The sequence below is a fragment of the Xiphophorus maculatus genome, chromosome 16 (genome assembly GCF_002775205.1).
Source record: "Xiphophorus maculatus strain JP 163 A chromosome 16, X_maculatus-5.0-male, whole genome shotgun sequence".
NCBI lineage: Eukaryota > Metazoa > Chordata > Actinopteri > Cyprinodontiformes > Poeciliidae > Xiphophorus > Xiphophorus maculatus.
The window spans coordinates 14,046,078-14,063,907 of record NC_036458.1 but is presented as its reverse complement, the minus strand read 5'-3'; the positions used below and the strand labels follow the sequence as shown (position 1 = coordinate 14,063,907).

The following is a 17,830-nucleotide window of genomic DNA, read 5'->3' as shown; positions in this document are numbered from 1 at the left end:
GGTGGCAGCATAGGATACTTCAGGCAACCTGCAAAAGTATTTATGCCCCTTAAACTCTTTCACAGAATCTGTTGACAGAACAATAATTAGTTAATTCCCCACCATCTGGGGACAGAAACAATAAAGAGAATGAGTAAGCATTTGGAAAAATGAGTCGTGTTTAGCCAACTCAGTCACTAATCCCCTTTATGAAACATGATGGTGGCGTTCTCACATTGTGGGAATGATTTCTACAAGGCGGCTGGTTAAAGTTGATGGAAAATTAGATCGTAGGTTTTCTTTTTGAAAACCATTATCATTTTACTTCACAATTGCTCACTGCTTTGTGTTTGTCTATCACATGAGCTCCCAATAAAGCACATCAAATGTAATGTGACAAAATGTAAAACTACTTCAATGGGCCAAGAAACTGTAATTTACTTATTCTAATTTATCTCTGATTCAAATAATATTGAGCTTACTGAAAATATCTTGTGACTGATCACACTTTTACATGTTTTTCCTTTGCTTGTAGATTTGGAAAACACTCGCATGATGAGCTGTCCATCCTCGTACCGCTCAGCCAGTGCTGCAGGTCAGATTGGTGGTTAATTCTGTGATAGATTTCCATACGGTGTCAGGTTGATTGTTGGACACAAAGTAGTTCAGATCAAGACTTTGTAAGGGATGTTGTAAATGTATCCTATATTTTACTTTCTGTAGTTAGCCTGTTATTACTGATTACTATTCAAAGTAATCGTTTACTTTCCGTTTACTTTGTGCAATCCAGGGTTTTGCAATCTCTTCACATCTTAATTTTACTGATCATGATTTACAGATAATTTATTTTTTTTATTGTTTAATTCCAATTAACAACGTGCCATAGTGACTGCAATCTCATCGGAAGACTTTTTTTTAAATCTTGTGCCAACCAGTGGAACCTAAACAGCAACCTCTCAGCCACATGACTTAGCAAATATCTCTGAATGGAGACAATGACATTGGTTTTCTTTCAGGAATCTTTTCCTACTATACAGTTTGTTCCCATTTATGCAAACCTTGTTTTGTTTTTTTTTCCCCCCATGGTAAATGGTTAGTTATTCCGGCAAAAGTTGTCAAAAAAAACCTGCTTACACATGCGATAAGAAGCTCCAGTTAATAATGATAATTTAGTGTCACTTTTAAATTTTCAGCTGGTTTAATTTAATTAACTAAATTCAAATAGATTTAATAGGGTCACAATAAAAATCTGGATGTATAGAAACATCTGGGGGGTTTTTTTCCCATTTGCTTCAGGGTCAGGAAGTCCACTCACCTGCGTCTGCAGCTGCTGGCCAAAGAGGAGTACCAGCTGAGTTCCCTGATGGAGGAGTCTCTGCTGCGAGACCGCCTGTCCCCTGTCCTGATCCAGCCTCACCTGCTTGCCATGGATCGGAGGCTCCGGCTGGTTCTGCAGGTTCTGACGGGCTGCATAGATAAAGAAGGTTATGTTAACGTTGTGGAGGAGGACCTTTCTGGGGACACGGCCACTCACAGGGGCCCAGCCCACAGGTAGTGGGGGCAAGAATCCTCCAGGGTGACAACATGGACACCATGCAGCGTTTGGCTGTTTACCTGTTGGGATTGGACCAAAAATCCCACCCCTGAAATCAAGCTGAATTCAGTGAATTCCAAGACTGCCGTCATTGCCTCTATAGAAAGTGCTTTTAGGTGTGTTTATATAGAAAAATTATAATAATATTAATAATTAAAAAAAACATGTTCATGTGGAGGCTTTATATTTGTCATATACAGCCATAATTTCTTTTGTTTGAGACATAGAGGATCTCCTGAAGTGTTTTGATTTTTTTTTTTTTTGTCCTGGTATGTTTTATGTGTTTTTATAAATACATAACCAAATGCAACACACTGACTGACTGAAGGGCATATAGTCAGACAATATAAGCTTTATCATTTATCACAATATATCAGAAGACTTTGTTAGAAGCTAAGCAAGATTTATTGTTTTTAGTGAATGTTCCAAAAACTATGACATGCCTGGAAACTAACATCTTCTAGCCAGGAGAACATGGGTGTGTAAAAACATGCGTTTGTAAGCTTTATTTCCCTTGGCACAGACTTACAGAAGAACAAGCTGGATATTACTACTTACTTCTGAAAAGTATAAATCACAGATTACGTTTGTATTTTACACTGTAGTACAGTAAGAATTTTGACTTTATTTTTCTTGTTATTTTGTTGTTCAGATTTTTCCTTATTTTATTTATCCTGCACTACATGCAGAAAGCAAACAACATAAAACATGAAAAAATAAATTTAGCAAAAAAAGAGAAATTTCTGGAATACAATCTTTAATTAATAACAAACAGGTCCTAAGTTTGTGTTATCATCTTAGATATAATCTCAACCTCCCTGTCATTTTCCCTGTATATTTTTTGGCTTAGTAAGCTTTGGTGGTCTTTTTTTCATTATTTATTTGGTGCGCCAAAAAGGGAATACTTTGCTGTCATTCCTTATATATTGTACTTTTGCTTAAGAAACTGGAAAATACAGATTTCATCATAAATACTTTAGCTAAAACAACTAACAGAACTTAAAAGTTAATTTTCAGAACTTACCTGGAACTTTCTGAATCTTTCAGAGGACCTTCCCATCATGTATCAGGTACTCTCATTGATCTTTCATTGACATTTCTAGATACTTGAAGGAACTCTCATGATTTTTTTTGACCATGTTTTTTCAGGAACATACAAGGTACTTTCTGGAGCTTTCGTGAGACTTACTGATTTCTTTCGTACATTTTACTGCAGACTTGTAGGAATTAGGCTTTATTGTGGGGTGACTTCTAACAAAACCTTGACTGGGTATTCCTGTAACTGTCCCAGAACTTTCATCAAACCTTTCAAATACAATTACCAGGTTCCATGAAAGTTTTGGAACCTGGAAAGTACCAAATTACAAGTCAGCTTCTAATACAGTAAGTTGGAAGAACCAAGTAATGTCTAGTACAGCAAATAGTATTTTTCAGGACAGTGTTTGGCAAGTTCGGAGAGGTTCCTGAATGTACTCTCTAAGATTAGGAAAGTATGGGCAGCATCATGCATTGCTATTATTCTTTGTAATTGTTTGGCATTGAGACTGACATTCTATTCGATCACACATTTCTGTTCAGATTATACAATTTTAGAGATTAAGTTGTGCAAGTGTTGCCAGTGCAATTGTATTTTTTTTCTTCTTCTCCTTCTAAGAGTCCAGTGTATTGGCTAACCCAGTACTTGTGCAATGCCAGAACTACAGTACTTGAATGTGTTTGGGTTGGCAGTATTAACAGGATTCCCAGAGCTACAAGCGGTGTGAAGTCGACTTAAAAGAAGTGCTTCTGGGCGAAAACAAGAAACTAAATGCCTCATCCACACACAGGTATATCCATGGGGCACTGTTTCATGTTTTTGATATTTTCTGTGTAAATACCTATAAATATTTTTGAAGAGCTATTGAGCTGCACTGCACAGTGGTTTGCTTCTGTTTCCTGCTCTTGCATTGTTACTGTGAAGTTTACAACATGATTAAAGTGTGCAATAAAACAAAAAGGGACCACAGTTGTCTTTTTATGTGGATGCTGCTGGGGATGTGTGAAGTTTTATGCCCGAGGCGTAGCAAATTGCTGTCAGTGGTGGGGGCAGGACGTATGATGCTGTCCATGGTGCTGAAAAAACACAGCGGCCACTCTGTTGAGTTACAGATGCTCTGTCCATGGTGCTGCTGGTCCATCATATCACCATCAAAGGTTGAGTAATACTGCAGTGACAGAGACCAGCACCATGGACTATCTGTCCTTTTGATTCAATCAAAACAGAACCAGACAGAGCATTTTAGATTGACTTTAGTAATTATGTGCCCCATCTGCAGTGCCATAGTAAGATGCAAATTATATAAAGTTGGGGGTATATTTTTTAAATGTCTATTATCAGATGTTTACTTGTTGATCCTGTTTTCTGCAGCAACAGAAAAATATAAATGTTAAGAACTTCCGCCTTTTCCAATTCGGAGTAAAAAAGAAGACAAAACAAAAAACGATACTGTTTCTTTGCCAGTAGAGGGAGCCAGTGGGCAGCTTTTCTGATTGAAAAAGAAGTACCGTCATAGCTCACTTGGTGGCGGTAGAGCTTGGTTAAGATGGCTACCTTGTTTACATCTGTGACGTGTTTTTGTTTTTTGTTGTCCTGAATTGACATCATAGCCGGAGATATACTTTTGCGTTTCGCAGTAAGTATTCTTTGTGACTTTCATTTAAGCCCAAGGTCAGACTTTAACTGGACTTCAATTTAATGAGGTAGCACGACAACACTACGAGCAAAGCTTCCTCATTTTTGTAGACAGAAAGACACCTGTTGGCTCAAATTAAATCTGAATATTAAAAATAGGCAGAAAAGCCCTTAATAACCTACCCATGAGGTTGTGTACTAACAGAAAAAGTGAAGTTGTCAAATTATATGTGCACAGCTTTTTTGTAGGCTACATAATTTGTAAGAAAAGGTGAAAGTTCTCTTCAAACAGTCAGAAGTATCAACACATTTATGGATCACTCAAACTGAGTATTGGTGTTGTTTACCGTCCACAGCTCACGGGCCATGTCCTCTCACCTCATTCAGAAGCAGCTTATCCTGCCTAGTAACAGCATCAAACGCCAATGTCCTGCCTCTATGGCAACAGAGAGCCACCCCTTCCTGCCCTGCCTGCGATTGATCTGAGGTACAGTATGTGTGTTTGGATCCTCAACCAAAGCCCATTTTCACCTTCATCCTTATCCGTCACCTGGTAACTTGAATAGATGTTTCTTTAACACTAAAGTTATCACAAAATTATTTAGCAGATGTTCAGCAGAAATACTTCAACATTTTGTGAGTAAATATTCAGTTCATCGTAAGGCAGGAATTGGAGGAAAATCTTGCTCCAAGAATAATGCACTTTAAGATGCCTGCCAACATATTTTGATTACCTTTAGCATTAACAGATCCACTGAAATCCAGTCCCCCCTTATTGCTGTTTAAGTAGAAGCTGATGTTAGCGATGCAGCACAGCTAGCTGCTGCAGGAAGTAAAAAAGTAGCTGTTCAAAACTTGCATTACTTTGAACGATTGCTTATGGTACAAATGATATTGCTTGGCCACAAAATTAGCATTTGTTTTATTTAGTGGAGTAAAGGTGCATTCAACTGCAGACCCAAGTCAAATAAACACAATTTTAATAAAATTTCTACGCAGACTGAAATTATTTAGTCTAGAGTTCAATGTTTTCCATAATAATTAGAGATAATCAATAAAACAGTTCTTTAGTTTAGTGTCGACCAACGCCTAAGAATAAGATGCCAACTTACTGGAGCCAATATCAGTAAAACTGATTTGTGTCAGCCTTGCAGAAAGTTCTTAGACTCTGACTGTATCCACACAACAGGGAATTTATTTTTCATCTTACTTTAAAATAAGAGCCTCAAATGAATATAATAAAGAGTCGAGCTTGAAGCACAATGTAGTCATATCTGGGGGTCTTAATAATAGCATGGATTTATTACAAATAATAGTGTAGTATTTTACAAGAAGAGCACAGGATTACTACAGTGAATTCAGTGGATTTTAAACATCAGTACCACTGCTTTAATACTGCAAAGTAGTTATATAAATAGTTTCAAAACTGAGAGAGCCTGTGTGTGAATGAGAGGGAGGTTGATGGAAGAGTTACAGGATGGAAGAGAGTAAGTACCTGAGTTCAACCATCAAAGCACCAGGCAGTGGACCAGAGAGGTAAAGCAGAGTGCAGGCAGGGTGAAGTGACAGAAGAACAGCCGAGATTGTATTGAGAGAAACTAATCTTGTGGGCTTTCTAAATGTATTTAATATTTTAAATGAGGTTGGCTCAAAAATCTTCTAGAGGGCAGTGCGACAACAACAGCAAGGCTAGCTAAGTTGCGTACGGGAGACGTCTGGATACTTCCTGTGTGTTATGTCCTTTCCTTTGTTCTTCTTCTACTGCTAACCTTGTGGGGTGACTCACATGGCAAACACCATTTAACTGACTCCAGACTAGAATATTTCCACAAACATACAGTACATTGCAAAGCAATGCTTTCATACTATTATGAAAGCAAACATATAGATGATCTGAAACTCTCTAGCTCTCTAATATACAGCAGCATTGGTATAAATATATCTGGCTCTCTTTGGCAAAGTAGGTTTAGGCAGCTGAACATTGCCTTACATCCATCTTCCTTCTGTAGATGCCTGTATTGTAGTTTAATTTAAGCCCTTTGTATTGTGCCTGGTTGTATTTGGGAGAAAAGAACCTAATAAAGAAAGATGCTGAATGCAGTTCTACAAACTGAATAGTGCACACCTGTGTGTGCGTGTGCTTGTGTGTGTGTCTTATAAACTGAGATTAGATGTGCTTTCAAACGCTACTTCAGAAGCAGTCGTGTTTAACCCCCGTCCATCTCAATTGATGGCAGCGCTGTAGGCAAAATCACGTCTAGCTCAGATTCGCATTGATCAAAACAATTGCATCCCGTGGAGGATAACCACACCAAAATGATTCGGGCGCGTGAGTTCGAGCAAGTTCTGCATCTATACGCATTGCTTGGTTCCGTTAGTTTGTTGTTATTGAGCTCCAGGCTGCACAATATTCTTCAGAGCATTACCTTTAAATTAGATTGATGTGATTCTATGCTTTAAGGGGTGACCAAGAGAAAAAAAAAGCGTAGAAGACCCATGACATGGCTGACATATACACAGGCCACAACACCTTGTTTTTCTTCTCAAGGTGATTGGTCAACCTGATTGGTTTTAGGAGTAGCTTCAATGAGAAATGGTGCCTCTATTTTTTGTTTGTTTTTTTAAGTCAACAACACACTTCATCTCAACCTGTGAGTTATTAAGACGGCTATGTAATACATACGTACACACGTTTCTGTCAGTCTGAATGAGATTCAGGCACGTTAACGAAACGGTGCTGGTGTTTGTGTGTCCGTGGCGACAGAAGCAAACCTCCAGTCTGCTGTCAAGGTCAGACTGAGGCGCATCCTCTTGCGTCAAGAGCACCGGAGGAGAAATTAAACACCGAATCAATCGCCCTTGAACGGCGCGAGTTTGTCACACGAGGGTGCGAGCAGACGCCGCTCGTCTCTCTGTCTCGTGCGTGCGTCTGCGCGCCAGGAGCGATCACGGGTTAGCGCCTCAATTGCACGCGAGCGCCATTTTTTATTTATTTTTTATTTTTTTGTAGGATTTTTTGCTCTGTTGGCTTAGTGGGAGATATCCAAAATGACGCTGTGACGTGCGCACCATCTGCTCGAAAGAACAGACTGAAACAGGAGAGTGGCGCTGATGCACCTGGGCAGCCCTTCCCTCTGGGGAGTTTGTGGAGGCATGAAAGGTGCCACAAAAAAAAGAAAAAAAATCCTTCACACTTGATTTAATCCATTGTTAGTTACTTAAAATTCTAACAAATATTGATGTGCTTTTATTATGTGTATATATTTAGAACCCACATGGCTATTAGGATTGTCAACAGAAAAACACTTTTGTAATCTAAGTTGGGACAGTTTTACAGAGGCAGACTCACAAACCCCTTCCCCCCATTTGCAGCAATTTACTAACTGACGACTGACTATAAAAACTGAGATGTTGCAGGAAGTTTACGTCACTTTTAACATGGCAAGTTTTGCCTTTAAGGGGACCTTCTGACTGTCTTTAGTCACAATTACTACTAATTAATTTATTAATTTATTTATAATGTGGCGCTTTTGGCAGATGGAGACGGCTGCAAATGGGAGGAGAATCTTCCTCCCCTCCTCTCCCTCTCATTTCCTTCCTATTTTCATTCATTGCACAATCAGTGACATACACATATCTCCCTCATGCAGTGCCTGGCTCAGTCCCCATCCATCAAAAGACAGACTCACACATCTTCACACGGGGACAAACACGCATTCTCGCTGCTTCCTCCACCCCCCCTTTTGTTATCTAATTTTCTCCTAAATGCAGAAAAAACATTGCGAGCTCCCACTCATCTTTTTCCTATCACTGTCTCTCACATTGGGATTATGGTCATCTCTTTTCATACATGAGTAAACAGATTTGAAGGAGTTCCTTTTTTTCACCCATAGACACACACACACGCACACACCCCTTCAAGTTAATATACAGCCATAAAAAAATAGAACGGAACCAAAACAGGCTTCCAACCTCCTCGCCACTCTCTCTCTTTTTCTCAGACACACTCACACACACACACACACACACTCACACAGCAGGGAGAGGAGGATGAGGGAGAGAAAACCGGAGATGGAGAAGGCTTTGAAGCAGCCGCCTCCTCCCTCCAAACAGCACATCAGCAATCTCTCCATCGCTCTCTCTCCAGCCCTGACACACACACACACACTCACGCACACGCCTACAAGCAGGACGATTGCAATCACTCCGCACACATCCTCCCATCTGCTCTCTCCCACTTTTGCAATTGGTGGCTGCTAGACTCCCCAGCAGAGGCTGCAAGACGAGGCACCCCAGCACCTCCCTTTCCTCACCTCCCCTGACCTCCAACCCACACAGAGACACACACTTTTAGAGCTAATTCCATTATATATTCTTGACTGGAAGGAAGAGGGGTTGTCTTCTAATTGCTTTCTTATCCCCCTGAGTCCCCCTCACTGTTCCTCCTTTCCCTTCACCCCTCTCTCTCCTCCTTTTCCCCTCCTTTGAGCCCGCCCCTTACCCTACGTGCACTCAACATGGCAGCAGACAAGCAGAGGAGTGAGGCAAGCTAGAGCGCCAGAGAAAAAGAGAGAGAGAGAGAGAGGCAGGAAGCCTGCTGCTGTCAGGGAATATTGGTGCCATTTTCAGCATCGCAGGGTGAAAGGATTGAGCCTCGCCGCCGTACGCTTGGCTCGGCTCGCCTCTGCTCGGCTCGCCTCTGCTCAGACCGGCTGAACAAGAGGGCTTTAGGAGGGAGAACTACAAAAAGGAGGAGAGAACGGCTGACCCCCGCCCCTTACCCCTACACAGGTACAGAGCTCTCACCTGTCATTTGTTTCCAAACGTTGTTGGGGAAGGCAGCGGGATGCAGATGGAAGTGAGGGCAGTGAATGCAAAAAAAAAAAAAAAAAAAGGGGGTGTGTGTGTCTGTCTTGCTGTCTGTCTGCGTGTACATCTGCAAGCCAAATAGAGGACAGCTGGCTCTCTCCCGGGACTGCGTTCTATTTTCATTTTGCTGGGGCAGAGCATTTGCCTCCCACACGAACACGCACACACACACAAACATACACTCCTCGACACCTGCCTCGACCTTGTTTTCCTCCAGCATCTGTTCAAACAACCAGCATGGAAAAGCAGCTCTATAAACACATGAATGTGGGAAGGATGCGAGCTTTTAAGCCTCAACTCTTCCCTTGCAGCAGTCGGCATCTCGAGCGTGTGTTACGTAGCCTCATAACACGGCTCTATAAGTTAGAGCAGGGATGTGTCATAGCATGGCTGTTTACTCTGACCATTGCATAAGCAGGGATCTGACACACACCCACATGCATGGGGTGTGTGTGTGTGAGTGAATATATTTCTTTATGGTGTGTATTTCTCTTGCTTGCTTTTGAGGAGTTTCTCTGGCTTGCATGCTATTTTTAGTACAGCATGGTCTTACATGTTTTGCCCCTTTGCATACGATTTGACTCATACAATTTTTTTTTTTTTTTTTTGCAAAAACCCACTTCGGATGCAGCTTTTATTACTATAGTGGCATAAAAAAAATCTGCACTGAGACTGTCACCGCTGACTGAAAGTGATGCTGCCCCACAGCCTCACTGACCCGGAGGAGACAGGAAAGGAGAGGATCCGAGAGGGGGAGAGATGGATGGAAAGAAAGAGGTGTGACGGAGAGGGAGAGTAAATAAAGCTGGAAGGGAGGTGGAGAACATGTGAGAGCGTGTGGGTGCGCAGCGCAACAGGGAGAAGGGGAGGGTGACGGCCGAGATAACGCAGAGAGAGGGTGCATAGAGAAGCGTCTGGGAGAGAAAACGGGTGAGATAATGTTTGTGTGTGTGTGTCCTGGAAAAGCGGAATTAGGCAATACTGGTGTATCTCTATATAATATATACTGCTTACAGATAATAAAATAATGATATTTTAAATTTGAGTATGGCATAAGAATGATATAAAAGGGATTTTTAATGCTGAAATTCAGCATTGAGGCCTATGCAATCAGTCACTGGCAAGGACGGTTGGACACCAAAGGTCATCGCTGATGAAGCTCGCTACGTTCGGAGCATTGTATCCAAGAATAATAATGAAAAGTTTAGTGGTAGGAAAAACTGTAGCGCTCAAGCAATAAAGAGTCTTTTGGAAATCAAGATCCCAGGATCTGGAGGCAGAGTGAAGGAACGCAGGAACCAAAATTGGAGATGTGGGTGATGATATAGGGAGGCCAGCTTCTTTCTGTTGAAAAGCTTTATGGAGATGCTGGTTTCCAATATGACGCACCACAGCGAAAACTATCAATGTCTGGTTTAATATCCATGATATAACTCTGCTTGACTAGCAAGCAAACTACACGGACCTAGACCTCATAAAGAATCTTTTGAGTATTCTCAAGAGGAATATCAGCGTCAGCAGTGCTGCAGGCTGAACGCCTCCATGCCACACTGCATTGATTCAGTAATTAATGCAAGACAAGCATCTAGTATTGAGTCCATATGGTGGTCGTCACTGCAGGCCAACACTTCTATCATAAAAATCCACTTATTACTTGTGTAATATTCAAGTTCTCAGAAAATGTGGAGTTTTAATAAACTCTAACCCACATCCATCAAAAATGAAGAGAAATAAATACGTGAAATTCTCCCTGTGGAGCAAATCTGTATATTTGAGTTTCAATTGTCGAATTGGATTACTGGGATAAATCAGCCTTTCAATTGTATTCTGATAAACAGAGAGGCACCTATATGAATGGAGGTGTGTTTTGGTGTAAAATAAAGCACAATAATGGCAGAAAGTATCACCTTTTTGCTATTGTTTCGCGTGCAGCTGATGGTGGAGAGAGTGTGTTTCTTAGAGATATGTGGAGCAAAGTTTGGTGTGTCAAAAGAGGCCGATAAGACACCAAATGCACAATCACAGATGCAGGCCACAACATCAAAATGCAGAGGAGCGCCCAACTTCACCTCCCTCCTGCATGATGCAACACAATGAAAGGAAGCATCACCGAGATGGGGAGGAGAGTTGGAAAAAGCAGAGAGCGGGTGTTTTTTGTTGTTGTTTGTCTCTCAGGTGGTCAGTAAAAGACATGCTGAAATTGGAAACATGCTGTTGTGTTGAAATGAAAAGCGAAGGCTGCCCTCTGTGCTTCTCTCCTCTTCCACCTCCTCTTCCTTCCATCCTCCTTTCCGCTCCTCTGTTCCAGATCAAAACAAATACATGAGGAAGGGAAAATCAGCTTCTTTTCTTTAAGGCCCCAGCACCCAGTTGTCGTCTCTCCTCTTTACACCTAATCTCCCCGCCTGTCCATGTATCTGCACCTGCATTTAGATCTGCTTGCTCCATTGCTTTTGCATCAATTATAACCAAGTTCTCCGTTTGTGTCTGTGTGTTTCTAAGCAACACACTATAAGCCCCCAAGTGCCCATGTAATTGCCCAGATGGCTCATGGTCATCTTTTTGGGCTTGTTATTAAGCAAACGGAGAGATAGACGGAACAAAAAAATGGGAAAAAATAAAAAACTGTTTGTCCCTCATTAGAGAAATGTGCCACAAACACAAACGGGGAACAGCACATCCACGTATGACTCACAGCCTTTCATTGTTATTCATGGTTGCTGACAATTTGTGTTTCCTTTTTACAAACGGGTTCCCTAAAACCATCGCTCTTTAGGTGTTAGTAAATTATCTCCGTTGATTTTGTGATGCAAACGAAACCGAGCTGCTCCCTTTCAGCTTAGTGTGTGCAAAGAGATGTGTGAACTTTCTGAGGGCTGCAGAGGGTGGAAAACAGTGTGTGCTAATTTCGCCCAGAGACCGGCAGCCTCAATTTATTAAACTTCTCAACGTATTTGCTACGCTGCAAAACCTGGTAAATGACCCCATTTGGTAATCCGGGCTTCTGCATGCTGCAGTGGGTTTGTGCTTTGAATTTCTGTCCAGAAAGCAGCACAACGAGGGCTTATAGTTTCTGCAAGCAGAAGGAAGATAATGTGAAACAAATCAATTAGCCAGTGATGTCTTTAGCTTTCCCACATGTTGTCACGTTTCCTCAACAAAACAAACTAATAATGCACGATTGTCAAGTTGAAAAAAACCAATATGACTTTCAGTATTTTTACAGCTAAAGATCTAAAACGTCCAATATGTATTTGTTTTTAGCTCCTACCCTTGTTATGATACCCTAAATAAAATCCAGTTTAGTGAATCGCCATTATACGTTACTAAATACAGTCAACCTGTGCATAATTTTATATCTGGACACAAACAGGTATTCTCTGAAAGCCTCAGATGTTTGTTAGAGAAGACTAGGTCACTAACAGCATCATCAGACCACAGAAGACAGGTCAGGGAGAAAGTTGTAGAGAAGTTTAAAGCAGGTAAGCAAACAAGATGTCAATAGCAACCCAGTAGCTATCCACAGCTCAGGAAGGAAAAACTATTTTTCACGGTCTTCTCAAGTTTGACCCATTAAACTGATAAGAAGTTTGCACAGAAAGCAGATGCCCCAGAAAACTAGTGCTTCACATCATCCTTACCCAAAGTGAAACATGGTGTGGCAGCATCATGCTTTGGGGTTGCTTTTTTTCTCCAAGGAAAAAAGGGCTGATGATAAAATGACAATAAACTTGTCACATGGGTGTACTTGGTATTCATTTAGAAGTACACACTACAGAGAACTGCAAGTTTGATTCATGTCACATCTAAAGCGAGAAAACAAAGGCTCAAGGCTAGACTTAGACTGATGCTTTTAATACCAACATCACAACTCAGACTTGTAGTCTGAGTTGCTCAACTTGGAATAAAGTTCTTCTTTCAAGCAATCTGGATTTGAGCATGTAATGAAGGTTGTCCGCTTGGAGTAATCTGTACAAATGGCTTTCTACAATGGAAGATACACCACACTTTTCAGATTTTGTCCAAAAATCACAAACTCTCAGCCTATTACTTAAAATCCCAGTAAAATACAAGAAAGTTTTTGGTTGCATTGTTAATTTTGCAAGGCGCTGCGGCTTGCATAATCACACGGCAGCTTATGTGTTTATGAAAAATAACGCAGCACTTCAAAACTGCCAACACGAAAGTGTTTTTGTCGCTTCATTGTGAACTACAAGCAAAAGTGTAAACACATGGTGTTGGCAACACGACGTCGCAACCAAAGCCCAAACACAAGGACAGACCGAGAGAGATCTTGGTCTTTCGTCATCTCAGACGCTTGGCCTCCATCTTTATGAGCTTCCTAAGAACACAAGGTTTATATCCGGGGCCTCAGATCGGATGCAGTGTGACAGAGCGGGTACATGCTGTTCCAGTGAACAGAATGCTATCTCTGCTAACCTAGATCTGATTACATACAGTTGCCCCTTCGCACACACACACGCGTGCGCACCCAGGTCGTGTTTGTGTGCATCTGGCCCACACTTGGGCCATAATGCAGTTTGCAGGTAATATGTTTTTATTGGACTATCCCGGGTAGTGTCAGCGCAGTGTGTTTGTTGAGTGATGGCCGATGTGTTCCCCTCTGCGAGAGGAGAGGGAAGGAAGGGGGAGAGGAAGAGCAAGAGGTTACTGCAGGGGAGAGAAAGCGGAGGAAGAGGAGGAGGAGAAGGAGGAGGAGAAAGAGGACGGGAGAAAGGCTCATCTGTATGCTGGTTACTGTGAGCTGCTTGTTTGATCTTGAGGGAGTACTTAGTGCTGGATGGCGGGATGCTGCAGAGTATGGGAGGCAAAAATAAGCTTCCTGCATCAATGTGTATGGTTCAGTGTGTGTATGCGTGTGTGTGCAATTAGGTGTGAGGTGTTGGGTGCAGTACTTTGCTCATTAAAAGCATCTGGCTGGTGTCCAGCTCTGTGCAGTTCATCAACTGTCCTTCACGTCCCTCACCGTCTTCCTCCTCTTTCCTCTCCTCCGAGTTGTTTTCTACCTCTTCATCGTCTCATCCCAGCCTCACTGCATCAAAACAACGCTTTACATCGCGGCTGCTGATAGACAGAATTAGGAGGAGGCTGGTGGGGGTGGGGGGGTGAAGGATGGAGGGGTGTCGAGGGGCGGTGGTGGGCCATCTTTCATCGCTGATGAGTATTTGATCACATGTGTCTCATTAGAGAGGAATAAATAATACTTGTAAAAGATCAGTAATCAACACATTTAGTGTGTATCCATGCTAATAAGTGTCGGCACGAGGCCTTAAAGGCACCTCACGTGTGACTGTGAGCACTAAATTTTGTAAAACAGTGTTTCCATGAGAATGACAGCTTGTTAGCAGGATGCTGGGTTTGGAACTTGCTAAATGTTCAAATGGAAAAGTCTGTATACATCACACGTGAAAAACAACACATACAGGTGTGTGTTAATGGCTCAATGCTGCGTGTGTGCTTTCCTGTGAGGAAATACATAATCACAGGAGGAACAAGGGGCAATGATGCACCTGAAGGCAGTGACATCACTCGCACTCCCCTTTTTTTCTACAGTGTGAAGAATTGTATCTGCGTTTTTTTTAAAGGTTTTTGGTCAAATTTTGCATATGTAGGACACATCCAGTTGGCTGTACAGCTGTCAGCGCCAAGCGAGGCTGTAATTATAGTAATCTAGTAATTTTAGAGTGTGTTTTAAGGTACTTAAGTGTGAACACATCAATGTGTGGGAGAGTGCAGGGAAATGAGAGCAGCAGCTGGTTAGCTTTATCAAAGAGAAATGGCACCAAAAGCGAGAATTCAGAGACCAAAAGCGAGAATTCAGAGACCAAAAAAAATACATCGTTTCAAAGTGGAGATGCACTGACCAGAGTTTTTCCTTGGCAAATTTCTAAAAAATATTTTTATAAGGTCTAGAAAACATAAAAGAGAATTCAGTCTATTCAAAATGTGCCACAGGTTTGTTAGAGATCAGTTTAAAATCCAACAGAAAATAAAGGAATTACAAGATTATTTCCATTTATCTGCCAAATCTTATTTTTTTTAAGCACACACTAAATCAGTTTATAAGAGTGCATTCTACTGGTCAGTGCAAAACACTGACTGGACTGAGAAAAATTGTACATCTCAATTTTAGTAGATCTGAATAATAATTAAGAATAAAAAAATATATTTTTACTATTTTGTGTGAATATCACCTGGGAGAGGCAAAGGAAACATCTTATTTTATGTTATCTTACTGTGCTCTGTTTGTTTGTTTTTTTAAATGTTATGTTTAGTTAGGTTTTTTTTTAATTAAAATGCCATTGATACTATTTATCTTTGTACCTGGTTTTTTAGTATTATTTTCGATTACATTTGATTCGTTATAGACTTTATATTTTGTCATTCTAATTTAAGAGTTTAATAATTCAAAAAATGTAACGTTCTACATCTGGTGTTTTCTCATTTCTAAGTGCATTTATTCATTTCGGACATTTTAATATAGTTGTTTAACTTGTTAGATTTTAAAGTCTCATTGATTGACTGAAAATAGGTCAATTAAAATCTTTTGCCTATTGATTGGTGCAGTTATTGTTTTCCCCTTCCATGCATAAATGACCCAAATTTTGTTTAATTCTTCTTTATTTCACCTTTGTCAATTTTCATTGTTTCTAAGCATAAACATTTTAGTTTTTCATCTGTTCCTTTAGGAAGAGAACTTGCAATTAGACTGAAATGTGTATGTGACAAACAAATAAACAATACTAAATACGTGACATTACTAGTATGTCCCAGTCCTTTTCTCAAGTAAAATTTATTGTTGTTCCTTCTTGGCTGTTTTGGATCTTTCACCTTGTGGTCGTTAGTTGTATTGCACCTTCCTGTGGTTTTTCTGTGAATAGTTTGACACACATTATACACAAATTGTCAGACATGCAGATTTTCACATGCTTGTTGAAAAGAACAACAAATAGTTGGGTATAAAAACCGAAGCTCACAGGCAGAATGTGTGATGGGACCAGGCGTTTGTTTTGGAAGCAGACACTGTCACTTGCTTCTCCCCTGTGCTCTGATCAGTGGCAGCAGCAGCACTTTGAAAACTTTTCTACCCATCTTCCTACCCTCTTGCGACTTCAAACAGCTGCTGCGGTTACATAACGCAGCATTAAGAACAAGCCAGAGAAAAGATAAAAGGAGCAAAGAGAGAGAAATGTTGAAGAACGTGACATACAAAAAAAAAACATCCTCTCTCTTACATTCCTCACCTGATCAGTCACTTCTGATGACTGACAAACATCAAGTTGCTAAAAACTATTTCACTTTGTATTGTCTTTGAGAATGATTCCTCCAATTTTATCATTGCTAAATTTAGGAAAACCTGCCAATGACGAAAGATGATGAGATCTGAACTTTCTTTTATTAATTAAAAGTTTAAGAATAAAAGGGAATTTGACTGTCCAGTTATTGTGGACAAATTCATCTTTTACAAATGTGAACATTTCTACACTCTTTATCTTAGGTAGTTGTAGTGGTTTTGCTTATTGCAGATAGATTTAAGACATTCTCTGAAATAATGATTTAAGATGCAGCAGACTGTTTTTGGTTTTGATTTCTTATTTTCCATCATAACCTCCAAGCTACACATGGGTAGTGGAAGCACATCCTATCTGGCTGATCTGAAGTTGTTTTGCAAAGAAGAATTTTTACACTTATCAGATGTTTGATGCTTAGAGTTGGTACGGACATACATTAAAAGGTTTGCAGCTGTAAATGCAGAAGAAACTGATTGTACAAGGTGCTGAGTGAAATGCTTGTATTTTTCCTCCAAAGATATTAACTTTAATTTTAATCTTAAACCTTAAAAAATGACAAAAGCCTTCTTTAAAAGTTGGAGGTAGTTTTGCACAAAATGTCATGATCTTGATCGGCTATTACTGTAAAAATACAAAGTGTATTTACTATTTGAGGAGAATAATTTATATCTTTTGAAGCAGAGCCGGCCCAAGTCATGAGCAGTCTAATCAGCTATTTAGGGCTCCAACAAACCAACAGAAGTGGCCAAAAGATCAGTAAAATTATGCCACAAATAAGAGGTATAAGTACTTATAAATATTTTTCACGGATGATGAATCAGTGGTAGTAATGTGTGTGATGCTTGATTTTCAATAATGAATATTTTTACTGCTTCAAGTATTGTTGTGATACCCTGAAAATGAAATCTGGTTTTTGGCCAGCTTTGCAGGCCAGCATGTGAGCATTTCCTTCAATCCTTGTGTACGTGACAGCTCCTCCTGTGATTTGCTTGTGTCTGTGCTGCAAAGTGAGTTTCCTGCCTGTGAATTAGCTTCCATAGCAACCGGTGGCACACAGTAAGCCAGCCAGGTGGTGAAACCAATGAACGCTGCTCTGCATGTGGGATCTGGAAGTAAGCAACGGCCCGATGCCAGATCTGCATATAGCAGCCTTGCTGGCATGCTGATAGGGTTTGACAATATGGTGTTGCTGTGGTGATAGAAGGGAAGCTGGATTGAAATTTGGGCAGCGGACAATATAAATAAACAGCTGCCAGTGTGATAATGGGGTCTCTCTCTGTCTGACACTGCTTCGGCTTGTTTTGCTACCGTTTCTCGCCCTGCATTGCTATTTTAGCTCACTTCTGTTTACAGTCATGTAAAAATCAAATTGCCCCCCTGCAGATTTCTTCTCTTTCTGCAATT

General features: G+C 40.7%; 2 protein-coding genes across 3 annotated transcripts in view; both read left to right on the top strand.

The window, feature by feature from the left end:
• LOC102233525 (extracellular serine/threonine protein kinase FAM20C) overlaps positions 1 to 3,568 on the top strand; it is a 42,292-nt gene extending 38,724 nt beyond the window's left edge. Inside the window, exons 9-10 of the mRNA XM_014472412.2 lie at positions 515 to 574; positions 1,276 to 3,568. Coding sequence (XP_014327898.1) covers positions 515 to 574; positions 1,276 to 1,534 — 319 coding nt within the window. The 3' untranslated portion in view covers positions 1,535 to 3,568. The remainder of the gene's footprint in view (positions 1 to 514; positions 575 to 1,275) is intronic.
• Positions 3,569 to 8,359: 4,791 nt separating this feature from the next.
• The window catches only part of rai1 (retinoic acid induced 1), a 62,596-nt gene continuing 53,125 nt past the window's right edge, over positions 8,360 to 17,830 (top strand). For both annotated transcript variants that reach the window (XM_014472413.2, XM_023349067.1), the window contains exon 1: positions 8,360 to 9,035. The gene's annotated coding sequence lies outside the window, so the exon portion shown is untranslated. The remainder of the gene's footprint in view (positions 9,036 to 17,830) is intronic.